The sequence below is a fragment of the Brassica napus genome, chromosome C3 (genome assembly GCF_020379485.1).
Source record: "Brassica napus cultivar Da-Ae chromosome C3, Da-Ae, whole genome shotgun sequence".
Classification (NCBI taxonomy): Eukaryota; Viridiplantae; Streptophyta; class Magnoliopsida; order Brassicales; family Brassicaceae; genus Brassica; species Brassica napus.
The window spans coordinates 28,660,381-28,676,901 of NC_063446.1; the positions used below are offsets into that span (position 1 = coordinate 28,660,381).

The 16,521-nt window shown below is 39.8% G+C and overlaps 2 protein-coding genes across 2 annotated transcripts; both read right to left on the bottom strand.

The window, feature by feature from the left end:
• Positions 1-621: 621 nt before the first annotated feature.
• LOC106384347 (zinc finger BED domain-containing protein RICESLEEPER 2-like) lies at positions 622-4,894 on the bottom strand. Its single transcript, XM_048753133.1, has 2 exons — positions 3,127-4,894; positions 622-2,949 (listed from the first exon to the last, which is right to left on the bottom strand). The coding sequence occupies exons 1-2, from the start codon at positions 3,155-3,157 to the stop codon at positions 1,400-1,402; spliced, it is 1,581 nt and encodes a 526-aa protein (XP_048609090.1). The 5' UTR covers positions 3,158-4,894; the 3' UTR covers positions 622-1,399.
• LOC106384346 lies at positions 4,383-6,095 on the bottom strand. The gene is made up of 4 exons (XM_013824323.1): positions 5,744-6,095; positions 5,279-5,560; positions 4,932-5,172; positions 4,383-4,791 (listed from the first exon to the last, which is right to left on the bottom strand). Exons 1-4 carry the CDS (start codon positions 6,093-6,095, stop codon positions 4,383-4,385), a joined length of 1,284 nt encoding a protein of 427 aa, XP_013679777.1.
• Positions 6,096-16,521: the final 10,426 nt, after the last annotated feature.

Here is a 16,521-nt window from a genome sequence, read left to right on the forward strand (position 1 = left end):
TCTCTCTATTGTTTAGGAATGTCCACATTATTAAGACAAATATCCATGGACTTGATTACTTAAACACATTTTACGCTTAGTGACTTCTAATAAAATGCAATTTTATAACAAAATTATCAAGAAGCATCCAAATTAGCGATTGCTTACTAATGATTTCACCTTAATTTTCTCCACTTTTTTCTTGTGGTATTAATTTTATATAATTATCTATTCAATAAGCGGGATAAGATTTTTGTGTGTATCACCAATTAAAATAGATTTTAGGTTGTTGAATTTTTTCAGAGATTGCAAAAGTGACTAAAACGAAACATTTATTTTGATTTAAGCAAATAGGTATAGTTGAAAATAAAAATAGTTACTAAATGAAAAATAATACTTACAGTAGTTTTATTTTATTATCAAATACTCCTATTTGGCATGTTTATCTTGGTGATGTGAATGAAACGTTGACCCGGTTTTGTTCCTTTTAGTGATCTGATGACTAAAGTTTTTTTATGACAAAATTTTAGTTTAAAGTGTGAAAGAAATCACGCAATTATTTTTTATGTTTTCATTCTTAGTGCGACAGCTGAATTGACCAGTGTCTTTCTAGATTTGTATATCAACAGTATTATACTATTATTTAATTCCAAATATGTTGACGATTAATATTTTTTTGGTCGACATTCATGAAACATGGTGATTAACAGAAGCATAACAGAGATATAAGGAAACGTAGCTGGTCGGGAATTACTGAACCAAATGACCATATTATGAATAAACCAATAAAAATCAATCAAATAGTGAAATCATATTAGATTGTATTTGGTTTTCTCTACCAGATTTGATTATGAAGAAAGTTATGCTAATTAACTAGGGTAACATATCATAGTCACTGAGAACTCTAATAATTCAAAATATATAATTGATATTTCATGGTTTTGTAATTGTATATACATAAGAATGTGACCAACCAATTCATGAAGATATATGTATCAAAGGAAGGAGAGATATTTTGAACCATATACAAAGTGAAGACTTACAGATGATATGAAATTCAAGAAATGCAGATGAAGATTATTGAAAAGATGGCCTCAAAGGCCTAAAGAGAACGTAAGGTTTTGTTGTGAAGTATTTATTATCTTGCTTAGAAACCTTTATAACATGTTACAATCTCTGGTGATTATATTCTTTATGCAATCCGTAAGAATTGGGCATCAAAGTTGTCATTGAGATTCTCAAGTCTCAACAAGAATACGATTGTGCAATAACTCTTCAAAAAAATAATAAATACTACTGATATAGAAATGGGAAACGAAAACACAGTGTTATTAAGTTTCATGAAGGCTAGCTAGAAAAGCATCTGAAGTTCTTAATAAGGAGAGAAAAAAAGGAGATCTTACCAATTTTTCCATCAACATCAAATTGGTATGAGCGATAACCAGCTTCTGCCGCACACCATGGCGTTAGTAGCTTTAGCATCCATAGAAAGAACATACTCAGGAGGCTCTCTTATCTCCGAAACATAAGCATCGTACGACGTTGCACGTGAGATCGGTATGGAGAGAATGTCACGTGCTACACGCGAAAGGATAGGATACTTCTGACTCTCTTCTCTCCACCATTCCAATGCTTTGAAGTCTTTGTTCCACTCCAAAACCGGCTCTTTGAGATAGGAATCAAGTTCTGATTCTTGAAACTCTCTTGAACATCCTCCTTCAAACTTTAGATATTCTTTAAACAACACAAAACCCTCGTATGCATCAGGCTTCTCCTTCTCTTCCTCATCACCATAATCTTCATCATCATCTTCTTCTTCTTCATAGTCAACTGTAGCAACAGGGCATATTGGTTTGTGATAGATACCCTTAGCTGCATAACGAGCATACACATCACGTAAATAATCCAAAACAGCCTCAGCTTTTGACCCTTCATCACTGTCCACCTTCTTTGAGCAGTAAAAATCAATGTAGTTCATCTTAAACCGAGGATCCAACACAGAAGCAGCCGCCAAAACAAGAAACATATCATTCCAATACTTATCAAACAACTTCAACACCTTCTCACCTTTCCCAACAAAGTAATCACCACCTCCACTATCAACCTCTCTTTTCAGCATCACCTTCAACTCCGCAAGAAGGTGGAAGTAGACATTAGACGTTGAATACCCACCCTCAAAAATCTCCTCCGCAACCTTATGGATCACACCAGCGAGTCTACAAAACGTCCGAATCTTAACCCATTCTTCTTCAGAAGGTTTATCATAATCGTCGTAAATCTCGTCTTTCGAAAACGCATCTTCTTTTTGCATATCAACAGCTTGTTGGAGATGATACAGTCTCACATTCCAGTTGGTCGATGACAAACTTCCCCATCCAACCAACATACGAACGTCCTCGTACAAATGCCAGCTAAACTCGTTGTACATATCGTTAACCATTAACCGGAAAAGATCAGAACAACAATAGACCACAAAAACCGGTTTGTTAACCGACCTATCCATACACTTCCTGGTAGCATCAACATTCTTTTCGTCAAAGCCGTAACGGTTAGGGAGTAGTATAGTAGAGACTTTGTTCTCAATCTCGAAATCCTGAACAGCTTTCCTGAAGTGGTAGACGTAGATGTCGTCTAGAGGTATCAAAGCGCCGGTAAGGAACCCTAAGATCCAGTGCCTGACGGTCCAGTTATCGTCAATGAAATGAGCAGTTAAACAGACGAAATCTCTGGTTGATTCGTTCCCACTGAGAATCCATTCGTATGAGAGTGTAAGCTTCCCTTGAAAGTCCTTGAGAAACTTCTTGGCCTTTATTTTTTGTGTTTCGTATATCTTAAGAATTTCCTTCCTGATGGTGACTGGATTGATCTGAAGCCAGTACGGCATAGCGTTATGAACATCTGTCTCCTCCTCCTCATCGTCGTCCTCAAAATCATACTCGGAATCGTCCAAGTTTTGATTCTTCACCATATCTAACAAAGAAACAGTATCAGAATACTATCATGCATACAGACGAACACTTGAACATTAAAAAAGAAACTGTATCTAGAATAAACCCTAGAAAACTAGGTATTACATCCGTACAAAATCATGAGAAGAGAAAGCTCTATGGAGACAAAAAGAGATGAAAAGGAAGAAGAGATTCGAACCTGAATCGGATGCGAGGTCACTGTTGTCCATAGCAAGGGTTTGCTGTTCTGTCTTCTGTGGGGGAGAGACGAAGGAAGAGAGAGAGAGAGAGAGAGAGAGAGAGAGAGAGGATTAGGGTTGAAATAAAAGACGGTTCCGCTTCTCAATGTTTTTTTTCTTTTTTTGAACTTTCTGTTCTCAATGTTAATATCTTTGTTTTTTTACCATTTAGGCGGGATTGCTAACCATACATACGTGGCGACCAGTTATTGGATGTTTAGAATTTTGTGTGTTTTACTGTTCTTTTTTTTTTTAGCAACGAGTGGATATATTAAGCAAAATAAAAAAGAGTTTTGGGTCCGAGGCCTAGGTTAAATAGAAGGAAAACAGCAATGGGTTTTTAAGACATGTTTAGCTAAAGCATCAGTTTTTCTGTTCTGAGAACGAGAGATGAACTGAAAATTGATAGAGGCAAATCGTGAGGAGAGACTGGCGATGTCTTGGAGGACACCATAGATCTCTTTGATCTGGCGTTTGGTGGTGATTGCTCTGATGAGCGTTAGGCAATCTGAGAAGATCGTTGTTGCATGCACTCCGGACTGGAGCAAGATCTCGATGCCGTTCCTTATGGCGAGTGATTCCGCCATAAGAAGGGAGTTAACTGATTCAAAGATCTGGGAGCCTGACTGGGTCAGAAGCGGGGGATCTCCGATCAAATTCCATGCGGTACCTGCTCTCTTTGAAGAGGCGTCCCAAGCAGCGTCTATGAAGCAAGGGTTTACGGGTCTCGAGTCCTCCGTTTGCGGTGGTGGAAGACCGATTGGTGGGTGAGACTTGGTCTTTGATCCTTCTACTTCTTGAGCTTGATCCCATTCTAGGCCGCTGGTAAGCCTTTTGTTGCTATCTCCACAGGATGATTGATCTTGTCTTCGAAGATGAGCCTATTCCTGGCTGTCCAGAGGGACCAACATACCCAAGGGAGGATAGGAGATCGAATCCCTGTCGGGGGGAGACAGGTGGCTTGTTGGAATCAAAGGATTGCGATTTTGAAGTCTATGTCCTCAGCTATGTGAACTGTTGACTTGAGAGGTATGAAGTTCCAGACTTCTTTAGCGAAGGGACATAGGAAAAAGATATGCATCGCTGTTTCAACTTCCTTGCAGCGGGGGTAGAGAGCTGCAGAAGTCATTCCCCTTCTTTGTAACTCTGCTCCAATTGGTAAGGCTTCTTGTATAATGGACCAGATGAAGATCTTGAGCTTCGGGCTTGTTTTAGTTCACCACACATCCTTTATCCAAATGAATTCCAGGTTTGGTTGGGAGAGAGTGGGCGCTGCAAGAGGACGGCTCGGAGACAAGCACTGTTTCGCTTGCGTGTTGTACCATGACTTGGTAGAGTAAATTCCCGTATCAAGGGGGAGCCAGACAAAGACATCTTCTGCCCTTACCTTACTTGGTTTAATGCATTGGATCTGCGAGCTGAACTCATGTAGGAACTGTTGAATTCTTATCTTGTTCCATTGGAGGTCATCAGTGAGAAGGTCCGAGACCCTTAGATCGAGTGCAGACTCATGAATTGGCCCCATAGGCTTTGTGAATTCATGGAGAGAGATCCATGAGTCTTTCCAGATACGTGTATTATGACCATTTCCGATGGCTTTTCCCAGGTTCTCCTTAAGAAGGTCCCTGCCATGGAAAATACTTCTCCAGCCATGCGAGCAGACAGATGGGAGCTGAGCGTCGAGGAAACTCCTTTTGTGACAATATTTTTCGGTAAGGACTCTTGCAAGCAGATAGTTAGGAGAGGTTAGGATTCGCCACACAACTTGAGCCAGTAGGGCTTGACTGGATAGTTGAATATCTCGTAGTCCGATTCCCCTTGAAGCTTTGGGCTTGGTTGGCTTATCCCAGGCCACCCAACACATTTTTTCTTGTATGTTGAGTTATCCCACAAGAAGCGAGTAAGAGTAGATTGAATTCTTTTGCAGAGGCTTACAGGAAGTTGGAAGCATGAGATGGGGTAGGTGGGAATAGCCGTGAGGACAGCTTTGAGCATAGTGAGCTTGCCTGCTCAAGATAAGAATCGAGTCGACCAGTTGGAGGCTCTCTGTCTGATCCTATCCACTATCGAGGTAAATAAATCTTTTTTTCCTCCCAAAGAGCTCATGCAGACCTAAGTACTTGCATGCTCCTCCTTCTTTCTCAATGCCTAAGATGCTTTTTGCTGAGTCTTTTTTCTCTTGTGGTGTTTTGACTGAGAAAGTGATTGAAGACTTGGAGATGTTGACCTTCTGACCTGAGACCTTTTCGTAATTATGTAGGATTTGGATTAGGGCGAGGCAGCTCTCCTGTGAAGAATTGCAGAACATCATAGTATCATCTGCGAAGAGCAGATGATTGACACGAGGGCTACCTCTGGCCACACGAATTCCTTTCATAGATCCATCGAGTTCGGCTAATCAGCACAGGCATGAGAGGACTTCACCACAAAGGATGAACAGATAGGGAGAGATCGGGTCTCCTTGCCTAATGCCATGGTGAGGTTGAACTTTTCCATAGACTGAGTTGTTGATTAGGAATGAATAAGACACTGATGTTATGCATTGCATCACCCAATTTATCCATTTGCTGTGAAAACCTTGCCTCGACATTACTTGTGCTATGAAATCCCACTCAACACGGTCATAGGCTTTAGACATGTCCATTTTAACTGCCATTGAACATTGCTTCTTTGCTTGTGAGGTTTTCAGGTACTGCAGCACTTCATGTGTAATTAACACATTGTCTGTTATTGCTCTACCATGGATAAACGCAGACTTGTTCTCTGAGATGATCTCCTTAAGGATTGGTTTCAAGCGCAGTGATAGGAGCTTCGAGATCACCTTGTAGTATACATTACACAAGGCAATAGGTCTGTACTCTTCAACTTTCTTTGCACCTTGGATTTTAGGAATCAGCCTGACATGGGTTTCGTTTAAACTAGGGGGCATAATACCAGTTGAGAAGAAGCGTTGTATCTCATAAATGATGGAGGGGCCAATTACTTCCCAGTTGGTGTGAAAGAAACTCGCAGAGAAGCAGTCTGGACCAGGCGCTTTATCTGCGTGGATGGCAAATAGAGCATCTTTAATTCCAGCAGGGAACGGGTCTATGATGAGGGAGTTATTCCATTATGGCTTCACGCAAGGTTTGAGGGACCGAGAGATGATATCCTCATTGTTATCTCTATGGTTTGCTGTAAACAACTTGTCGTAGTAGGAGCAAACTAGAGCCGATAGCTGTTCTTCTTCGAAGAGAGGTACTCCATCATATCTCTCTAGCACGGAGAGTCTATTTCTTGCTTTTCTAGACTTAGTGACTGCATGGAAATAGCCTGAATTCGAGTCACCTAGTGTTAGCCAGAGCTGACGGCTCCTTTGTTTCCAGTAAGCTTCTTCATATTGATAAGCTTTTAGGAGGCTCTTATTTATCTCTAGGATCTTGTCTTCATTTGGTATATCACTTGTCATTTGTGTTTCCAGTTCCTCTCGAAGATCCTCAATTGTTTTTCTACTGTTTTCCTTGAACAGCTTACACCATTTACAGATTGCTCTTCTACACAGAGCCAATCTAGCTTCTACTCCAAGGAACGCACACGATGTCCAAATATCTTTCACTAAGGCTTTAATCTCTTTGCTGTCTTTCAAGCGTCTGTCATAGCGAAATATGTTAAGCCCTTTCTTCCTTCTGGTGTATAGGTAGGAGAGAATATGGCGATGATCTGAGGCTTCATACTTGAGGTATTGACAACAGCAGGAGGGGAAGAGTTATGTCCATTCAGGGTTGCTGAAAGATCTATCCAGACGACAACACACTAGATGGCTTCCTCGTTTGCCTCTACAAGAGAAATAGTTTCCTGAGTGTTTAAGGTCAAATAAGTCGCTTTCAGACAGGAAGGACCTAAAGGCTCCAAAGATACCCTCTGCTCTAACTGGGCCTCCTTTCTTTTCACTGTTATCAATTAGTTCGTTGAAATCGCCAGTTAGAAACCATGGTCCTTTGGGCTCAGGATGTAGGGCAGATAGAGTAGACAAGAATGCATTCCTCTTTGTGTGGTCTGGTTCACGGTAGACAAAGGTAGCTAGGAAGGATGTGCCTTTAGAGATAATCTTTGTATCAATAAAGTTTTGTGATGAAGAAAGGACTCTAACATCCACATCTTTCTTCGAGCTGAGGAGAAAACCTCCACCTCCAGAACTATGTGGGGAAACTATGAAATTATTTTCTTCTTTCAACCAGTGGAGTTCCTTTCTAATTGTTTCTTCTGTATTTTTTGTTTCCATCAGGAAGGTGATATCAGGAGTCTTCTTCTTTCGAATCTCCTTGAGCCGCTGGACTGTTTGTGGGTTCCTCAGCCCACAACAGTTCCAGCTCAGTACTACTAAGGAGCCCGGGTTTGGGGAAACCGAAAATCTGAGCTTTTCTTGGACATGGCTGGGATCAACTGGATTGGCGGGTTCGAGAAAGGAGGGGCTGAAGACGTAACTTTATTTGAGGAGATTTCCTTAGTAGAGCCTTTTGATGAGGTTCCAGACGGAGTTCTTCTTTTATGACGGGGTGAGTTCTACAACTGTGAGATTCTTCTCTTCTTTGAGCTGGCACCTTTCAGGATTTTTGGTGAATTTCTTCGTAATCTTGTTCTGCCTGATCTTGACCCTAGGCGTCTCACTTTGTTTTGAAACTCCAAGAGGGTTTCAGTGTCTTCACGTGAGTTGTCAATTTCCTGCTCTCACTACAAGAAAACACACAGAATTCCGACGGAGGTTCCGACGGACACCAAGGTCGTCGGAAATTTGTGACGGAATACTGACAAATATCCGACCAAATCCAAAAAAATTAAGTCGTCGGAATTCCGTCGGCCATTTCCGACGGAATTCCGACGAAACATGGGTCGTCGGAATTTTTCGACGACTTTTCGACGACATTCCGATAAAAAATGTAACCGTTGTAGTCGTCGGAAGTTCGTCGGTACATTCCGACAAATTTCCGACGACATTCCGATTAACAGCAAAGTCGTCGGAATTCCGTCGGTATTTTCCGACGGAATTCCGACGAACCACGTGACCGTTGCCGACAAATATATATGACCGTTGTATAGCCGTTTGAGATTGGACAATTCCGACGGAATACCGACGGACTGCTTGACATCCGTCGGAATTTCGTCGGAAAGTCGTCGGAGGTCCGTAAGCAATTTCCTATAAATACAACCCCTCCTCATTCAACTCATTCACACTTCATTCTCTCTTCATTCTCTTTAGTCATAACAATTCCGTGAAAATCATGTCTTCAGAAGTTTATTATCGTTCGTGGATGGATAAACCTCATTTGGATCCGAACACCAATTTGCTTACGGAAGAATACGTTCAAGGGATTGGAGAATTCATGAGGCTTGTTCAACAGCAACCGGATGCAAAAAGTGGTATGTTAAGATGTCCCTGCTCTTCTTGCAATAATAATAAGGTTATAAAAGAATTTGATGTTTGGACTCATTTGTATATGAAAGGGTTTTCACGTAATTATAAAGTTTGGTACCTTCATGGGAAACTGGTTATGAATATGGTAGTACTAGCGAACCTCAGCCTGTTAGTGAACCTCAGCCTGATATTAGGTTAGAAGAATCTAGAACGGATATAGATTATGGTGTAGGTACTGAGCAGATGGTACATGATCATTATAGAGGGGAAGAACCAAACCCCGAGTCTAGGAGATTTTTTGACATGTTGGATGCAGGAAAACAACCTTTGTATCAAAATTGTAGAGATGGTCATTCAGTCTTATCATCTGCAACTAGATTAATGGGTATTAAGACAGACTATAATTTGGCTGAAGAATGTATGGATGCGATTACTGATTTTGTCAAAGGTATTCTACCTGAGGATAACCTTGCACCGGGTTCATACTACGAGGTTCAGAAACTTGTTGCAGGTCTTCAACTACCGTATGAAGTGATAGATGTATGTATTGACAACTGCATGATCTACTGGAGAGCGGATGAGACACGGAATGTATGCAAATTTTGTGGGAAACCTCGTTATCAGGAGACGAGGGGAAGAGTTCCGATCCCATTCAAAAGAATGTGGTATTTGCCTTTGACGGAAAGATTGAAGAGGTTGTATCAGTGTGAGCGCACAGCAAAAGCAATGAGATGGCATGCAGAGCATTCCACAAATGGTGAGATTAGACATCCTTCAGATGCAAAGGCTTGGAAACATTTCCAGTCAACATATCCAGAATTTGCGGAAGAGAGAAGAAATGTTTATCTTGGATTATCTACTGATGGTTTCAGCCCATTTGGAAAGCATGGAAGACAGTATTCTCTATGGCCAGTTATTGTGACACCGTACAACTTACGGCCGAGCTTGTGCATGCGACGAGAGTTTTTGTTTCTCTCAATTCTCGTCCCCGGGCCAGATCATCCTAAAAGATCACTAGATGTGTTTCTTCAACCACTAATATATGAGTTGCAACAACTATGGGCGCATGGTTTTGAGACATACGATGTTTCGCGCAAAGAAAACTTTCAGATGCGGGCAGTACTTATGTGGACAATAAGTGACTTTCCAGCATATGGTATGTTATCTGGATGGACAACACATGGGAAGCTATCATGTCCATATTGTCAAGATGACACAGATGCTTTCCAACTAAAGAACGGAAGGAAAACGTGTTGGTTTGACTGTCACAGACGATTTCTACCACCTGATCATCCATACCGCAGGAGTAAGACTTCGTTTACGAAGAACAAGCAGGTGTTTGATGGTCCACCTGAGGAAGTTAGTGGGAAAGATTTGTTGAAGCAGTTTAGGTATTTTGATGCAGAAAGGACGCCAGATGTAGGTGGACATGAAAACATTCGAGTCAATGCGGTTGGAGAGCTACATAACTGGCACAAAAAGAGTATTTTCTGGGATCTGCCATATTGGGAGAGTCATCTATTGCGGCATAATTTAGATGTCATGCATATTGAGAAGAACTTCTTCGATAATCTGATGAACACAGTCCTTAACATCCAAGGTAAAACGAAGGATAATTTGAAGTCAAGGTTGGATTTAGTCGATATTTGTGATCGTTCTGAACTTCACGTTGATGAGAACGGTACGGCCCCTTTTCCCATTTATCGGCTAGATGGTGCTAGAAAAGAAGAGTTCTTTGATTGGATTACAGATAAAGTGAAATTTCCTGACGGATATGCATCAAATTTGGGAAACTGCGTTGATAGAAGCGAAGGAAAGTTTACTGGCTTGAAGAGTCATGATTGTCATGTAATTATGCAGCGCCTCCTTCCGTTTGCTTTTTCAGCATTATTGCCACGTAATGTTCATGAAGCAATTGCAGGTATATTATATTTTTACAATTTAATTTATTTTTATATTTAACAATTATGCTTATAAAAACTTAATACTTACGAAAATTATGTCTTTTATCTATGTAGGGATTAGTGTTTTCTTCCGCGACTTATGCAGCAGAGTAGTGACTGAAGAGGGTATTAATAATTTGAAGACAAACGCACCAGTCAGCATGTGCAACCTTGAGAAGATATTTCCTCCATCATTCTTTGATGTAATGGAACATCTTGCTATTCATCTCGCAAGAGAATTGGAACTTGGTGGTCCTGTGCAGTACAGATGGATGTATATTTTTGAGCGTTATATGCATCATCTGAAGAAGATGGTCAAAAATCAAAGCAGGGTGGAAGGATCTATAGTGGCACAGGTGATCAATGAAGAAACTGCAATCTTTGCTGAAAATTATTTTCCACCAGAAGTGCATACAAAACACCGAAGACCTGCTCGGCATGATGATAAAGGAGAGAGAGCAACATATCATGTTACTGTCCCAAGCATGTTCAAGGAAATAGGACGACTTAGTGGAAAATTCACGAAGCGGAGACTTACGGACACTTAGCACGCTCATTTGCAAACATATTTGCTCACCAACTGTGAAGATGTTCTACAATATGAGAGGTAAAAATATTTATTCATTTATTGTTAGATTAATATTCAATAATTTTATTTCATATTGATAATATTTTGTATATAGTGTATATATGGCGGAGTTGCGTATGACTCACAGGCATGCAACAGAAGATGAGCTTCGACAACTTAGAGATAAAGGATTTGCTGCGTGGCTTTGTAGTTATGTGAGTCATATATCATATTACCCTATGCAAATGATTAGTTTAAATTTAATATATATAAACTAATTAATTTTGCAATCATATATGTTTTTAATTTATAGGTGAATGATGGTTTGGCCAGAGGTCTTGTGTTCGATGATTGGATACGCGAATTTGTGCAGGGACCAAACTATGTGGTCAAATCATATCCTAAATTTTGTACGCGAGGATATGCATTCACAAGGAAAGGTCATTCTAAGACAACATATGATGCTGGTGTTTCATCTTCTTCTGGTGACGATGTCTACTACGGCAACATAAAAGAAATATTGGAAATCCAATTTCCTGGAATGGTTGGATTGCGTTGTGTAGTATTCTATTGTGATTGGTATGACACCACCCCAGATAGAGGAGTGAAGATTGATGCGTTTGGTGTTACATCAGTTCATTCGCGGCGGAAACTTCAATATTATGATCCCTTCATTCTTGGTTCGCAAGCTGATCAGGTATGTCAAGCTATTCATAATTTTTTACCAATATAATTAATTAATGTTATATATTTTACTAATACTTGTATAATTGATATGTATAGGTGTGCTACATCAGTTACCCTCGGGTGACGTACAGAGACGATCCATGGGTTACTGTAACGCAAATCAACCCAAGAGGACGAGTGGATGGAACTTCTGATGATGATGAACCATTGCAACCAGAGTCTACCAGCAACGCCCAGGCAGTTGAAGATTTGGAAAATGTTCAACTCGTTGAGAATTTGACTGTGTTTGGACATGATGCTGTCGTACATTCAGAGCCGGAAGCCGAGGTTGGGGAGTTTGATGAAGATTCAGAAGATTTTGATTAGTTTTTTTTTTTTTTTTTTTTTTTTTTTTTATGGTCCGTCGGAAATCCCTCGCAATATACCGACGACATAGCGAGGACAACGGGTTTCATTGAAAATTGGAAAGTTCGTCGGTATTTCGTCGAAAAATACCGACGACATGTTTTTCTATTAAGTTTCAATCATAAAAATCTATAAATTTAGATGCCAAAACTATGAAAATAACACATAATAAGTGTTTAGTATAGTATTAGATCGCAACCGTTCAAATATAACAACTCATTAAAATATTTATGTATGCATATCATTGTTTTCATAACATCTCATCTTAACATTATATACTTATACAATCATATTTATATAAGCTTATACTACAAAAAATGTTGTTGTGTAAAATCGTGTTATAAAACATTTTTATTGTTAATTCTTTATTCAAATACTATATATATTATCAAAGATTTGGATTTTGCATTTAGAAACTTGAAATCAACACCCTAAACACTAAGTCGTCGGAATTCCGTCGGAATATACCGACGGAATGTGTCTGTCGGAAAATACTGACGGACACATTCCGTCGGAATTTCAATTAGCCCGGGAGAACCAAACCGCTTGAAAATTTTCGCGAATCGGCATTTGGTATATTTTAATTATACCGACGGAATACCGACGAACCCGTGTCCGTCGGAATCCTCGGATATAAAAAAAACCCTTCTTCTTCCTTCTTCCTCCTCTCCGCGGCCTCTCTCTCACAACCCGGCGATTTCTCCCCCTCTCCGGCGATTCCGGCCTTTCTCCACCTCTCTTCACCGGCGAATCCTCTCCTCACCCTCATGTCTCTTCCCCAAACCCCAAATCATGTAAGAATCATCCCAAACCTTCTTTTTTATCAATTGTTTAGGGTTTTGGAAGTTGATCTCGAATTTTAGGTTGTTTGATTGAAAATTTTAGGATTGAATGGATAGTTTAGGATATATAAGTTAGGATTGTTGTTTGGATTGTTGTTTTAGTTTTTTTGGAACATTTTTTGATTTTTAAAAACGTTTTTTGATTTTTAAAAACGTTTTGTGATTTTTTAAAACGTTTTGTGATTTTTAAAAACGTTTTTTGATTTTTAAAAACGTTTTGTGATTTTTTAAAACGTTTTTTTTATTTTTTAAAACGTTTTTCAAGTTTCCAGTAATGAAATATATATAATAAAACGTTTCTAATTTTTTTTTTAAATATTTAACAACATTTTTCTATATTTATAAATTTTTTATAATTTTCTATACATATATATATATATATATATATGTAAATCATGTATAATAAAAATTTTAAAATTTTTATAATTTTTTATAAGTTTCCACTAATAAACTATGTATAATAAAACATTTTTTTTAAAAAAATATAAATATTTAACAACATTTTTCTTCATTTATAAATTTTTAACAACATTTTTCTATATTTATAAAATTTTTATAATTTTGTATAATATATATATATAAAAGGTTTAATAGTTTTTTTTAAAACGTTTATAAAACCTTTTGTAAATATATAAATGAAAACATTAAAAATAGAAATGATTTGAAAATATGTTTGATGGGTTGATTTTTTTTTCTTAGGGCCGAGGATGAAGCCCGCACCGCAGCCCGTCTTCGACGTAGTTCGGTGAGCAGTTCCCGTGCATCGGGATCGTCTCATGACTCGGTTCCCGCATATATTCCCGCTCCAGCTCCCTCAGCCCCTCACGCTGCCCCTCACGCTGCTGCTCAACAGGATCCGGGGGTCATGCCGGTTCATCTATTGGTTCAACAACCAGGTCGAGAGCATCTCCCGTTTCTCCAAACCAACCCACGACGAGGCCATAGCACTTGGTTAGTATTTTTTTTATTTGTACCGTTATATTTTTTCCTTTAATTAACTTGCTAACTTGTATTTTTTTTAAAGGTTCACCAAGTCGAAAAATGGCATTAGCCGGAGCATCAACCAGATGATGTACTCCATGCTCCGTTTTGGATATCCAAAGTGGAGTGTGATCCCTTCCGACGAACGAGAGTTGTGGTTTCGTCAGTTCGCGGTATAGTAACTCTTCATTTTTTTAAAGTTTGAACATTTTTTTAAATATATTTACTTATTAAATTGTGTTTCTTTTGTAGCAAGAGTTCAACTGGCACTCCGGAACAGTCCGTAAGAAATTCAACGAAAAGGCCATGGACTCTTACCCAAAGCAGATAAACTCGTGGAAGACAGTTTGGCAGAAGAACAAGAAGCCACGGTTCATCAACGGGTCGGTGTGGTAGCAGTTGATAGCTCATTGGGAGAAGGAAGAAACTGCAGAGACGTCTTCTAGGAACTCCAGGAACCGGAAGAGCGATCGTGGCGGGAAAGGTATGTATGTGCACAACCTCGGCGCTTGCTCTATGTCTACTAAGGAGGATGAACTTGTAAGTTTATTATTATTATTTATCTTTATATTTTTTAAATAAATATTTTATATATTTCTTGGCTAATAATGGCGGTTTTTTTAGATCGAAGCAAATGACGGTAATCCTGTTGATCGTCTACAACTCATTAAGGTGGCTCACACTAACAAGACGACGGGTCAAATTCAGGACCCCGTGATCAAAGGTGTAGTTGATTTGGTGGAAGCTGAAATAGTTTCCCAATCTCAGCCTCTCTCTGATGACGGCGACTCCACGGGAGCTTCAACCAACCTGTCTCTATTGCAAATAAATGAGATGGTTGAAAAGGTAATTTTTTTTATTATTATATTTTTTTAATAATGTCGATTACTTACTTGTCCCTATTTACTTACTTCAAATATTTTTGTAGGCGGTTCCTAAAAGGAAAGGAGGCCGTTTAGTTGGGTTGGCCCGTCGTGCTTCTTCGTATCCGGCATCTTCTTCACAAGCTCCGTATGCCGATCCCATGATTCTCGAGGAGCTACATGACAAAGATGAACGGATTGGGGCATTGGAGGAGCAGAACACCACTATCCTTTCCGAGAATGCCACTATCCGTTCGGAGAATGCCACTATCCTTGCTGAGTTGGCATCCCAGAAGAAGTTCAACACCGAGATTATGCAGAAGCTAGATCGTTTGATGTCTTCGAGTTCATCTTAGTTTATTTCGGCTTTTTAAAACTTTCGGAATGTTTTTTTTTTATTTCGGTTTGTATGAATTTTAAACTTTATGAATGTTTTTTTCCTATTTCGGTTTTTATGAATTTAAATTTTATAATATTATTAGTTTTAAATTTCTGATTTTTTAAATTTATTAATATCAAAAAATATATAAAAATGCAAAATTAATTTGAAAAAAAAATGGGTATATACCGACGGACAGTGGTCGTCGGAATATACCGACGGACATATATCCGTCGGAATGTACCGACGACCGAGGTTCGTCGGTAAATTCCGACAAACGAGGTTCGTCGGAATGCACCGAGGAACACTCTACGTCGGAAGTGTCCGAGGAACGTTCTCCGTCGGTACGTAGTTTTTCCGATGAACTCTGGTCTCGTGTATCCGCATCGTAATATCGTCGGAAGTTCGTCAGAATGACGTTTCTCGGTATTCGTCAGAAAGTCGTCGGAAGTTCTGACGAAATTCCGACGAATTTTTTTTTTCCGACGAAACGATACTGACGGACGGGTTCGTCAGAAATTCGTCGGAATCGGTCTATTCCGACGAATTTCCGACGATTTCGGCCATCAGAATCCGCCTGTTTTCTTGTAGTGTCTCTTGGGAAAGGTACCAGCTCTACTTCTTGTTCTCTTTCCTTTTCCACCTTCGGGCTAATGATAATTGACTTCATCTTCATTGTTTTCTGATGTCTCATTGTCAGGGTTAAGGTAGTTCGGTTTGGGGTTTCGCCTCTGTAGTGGGGTTCGAGTTCAGTATCCTCTTCCACGGCTTCCCCTCCTTAGGGGCTCGTCTGGACCGAAGGGTCAGGAAAAAGTAGAGTCTGAATAGTGTTGCCATGAGCTGGGGGTGGGGTGTTGGGGTTGCTATCGAACCCCCCCCCCCCCCCCCCCCCCGAGTAACATGAGCTTTTTGATGCGCTGTCATCGCTAGAAGCCTCGCTGATGTTTCCTCCATTAAGCCTGCAACATCACTATGTAGTACTCGCTATCTTCTCGCAGCCGCTTCCACTAGATCAGAACATCTAAGGTACTGCCTCGTTGCTTCGTGTAAATCCTCCATGATAGTTTCCATTGTGGGATGGTTGACTTGAGGCTCAGTGTTCGCTGATCTCCTCAGTATCTGTGGGCTCAATGTAGGTTCTGGAGGGACTACAGCTCTGCTAGATGTTGCTTCTGGCTCAAGGTGCTGCTTTGGTCTCCATTGGCCTGAGCTTTTTTGTGGAAATAAGTGTCTGCCTCTGTGGCCAGGCCTGTTCGAGAGATCTCTGTTGTGAGCATATTAGGGAGAGGCATGTT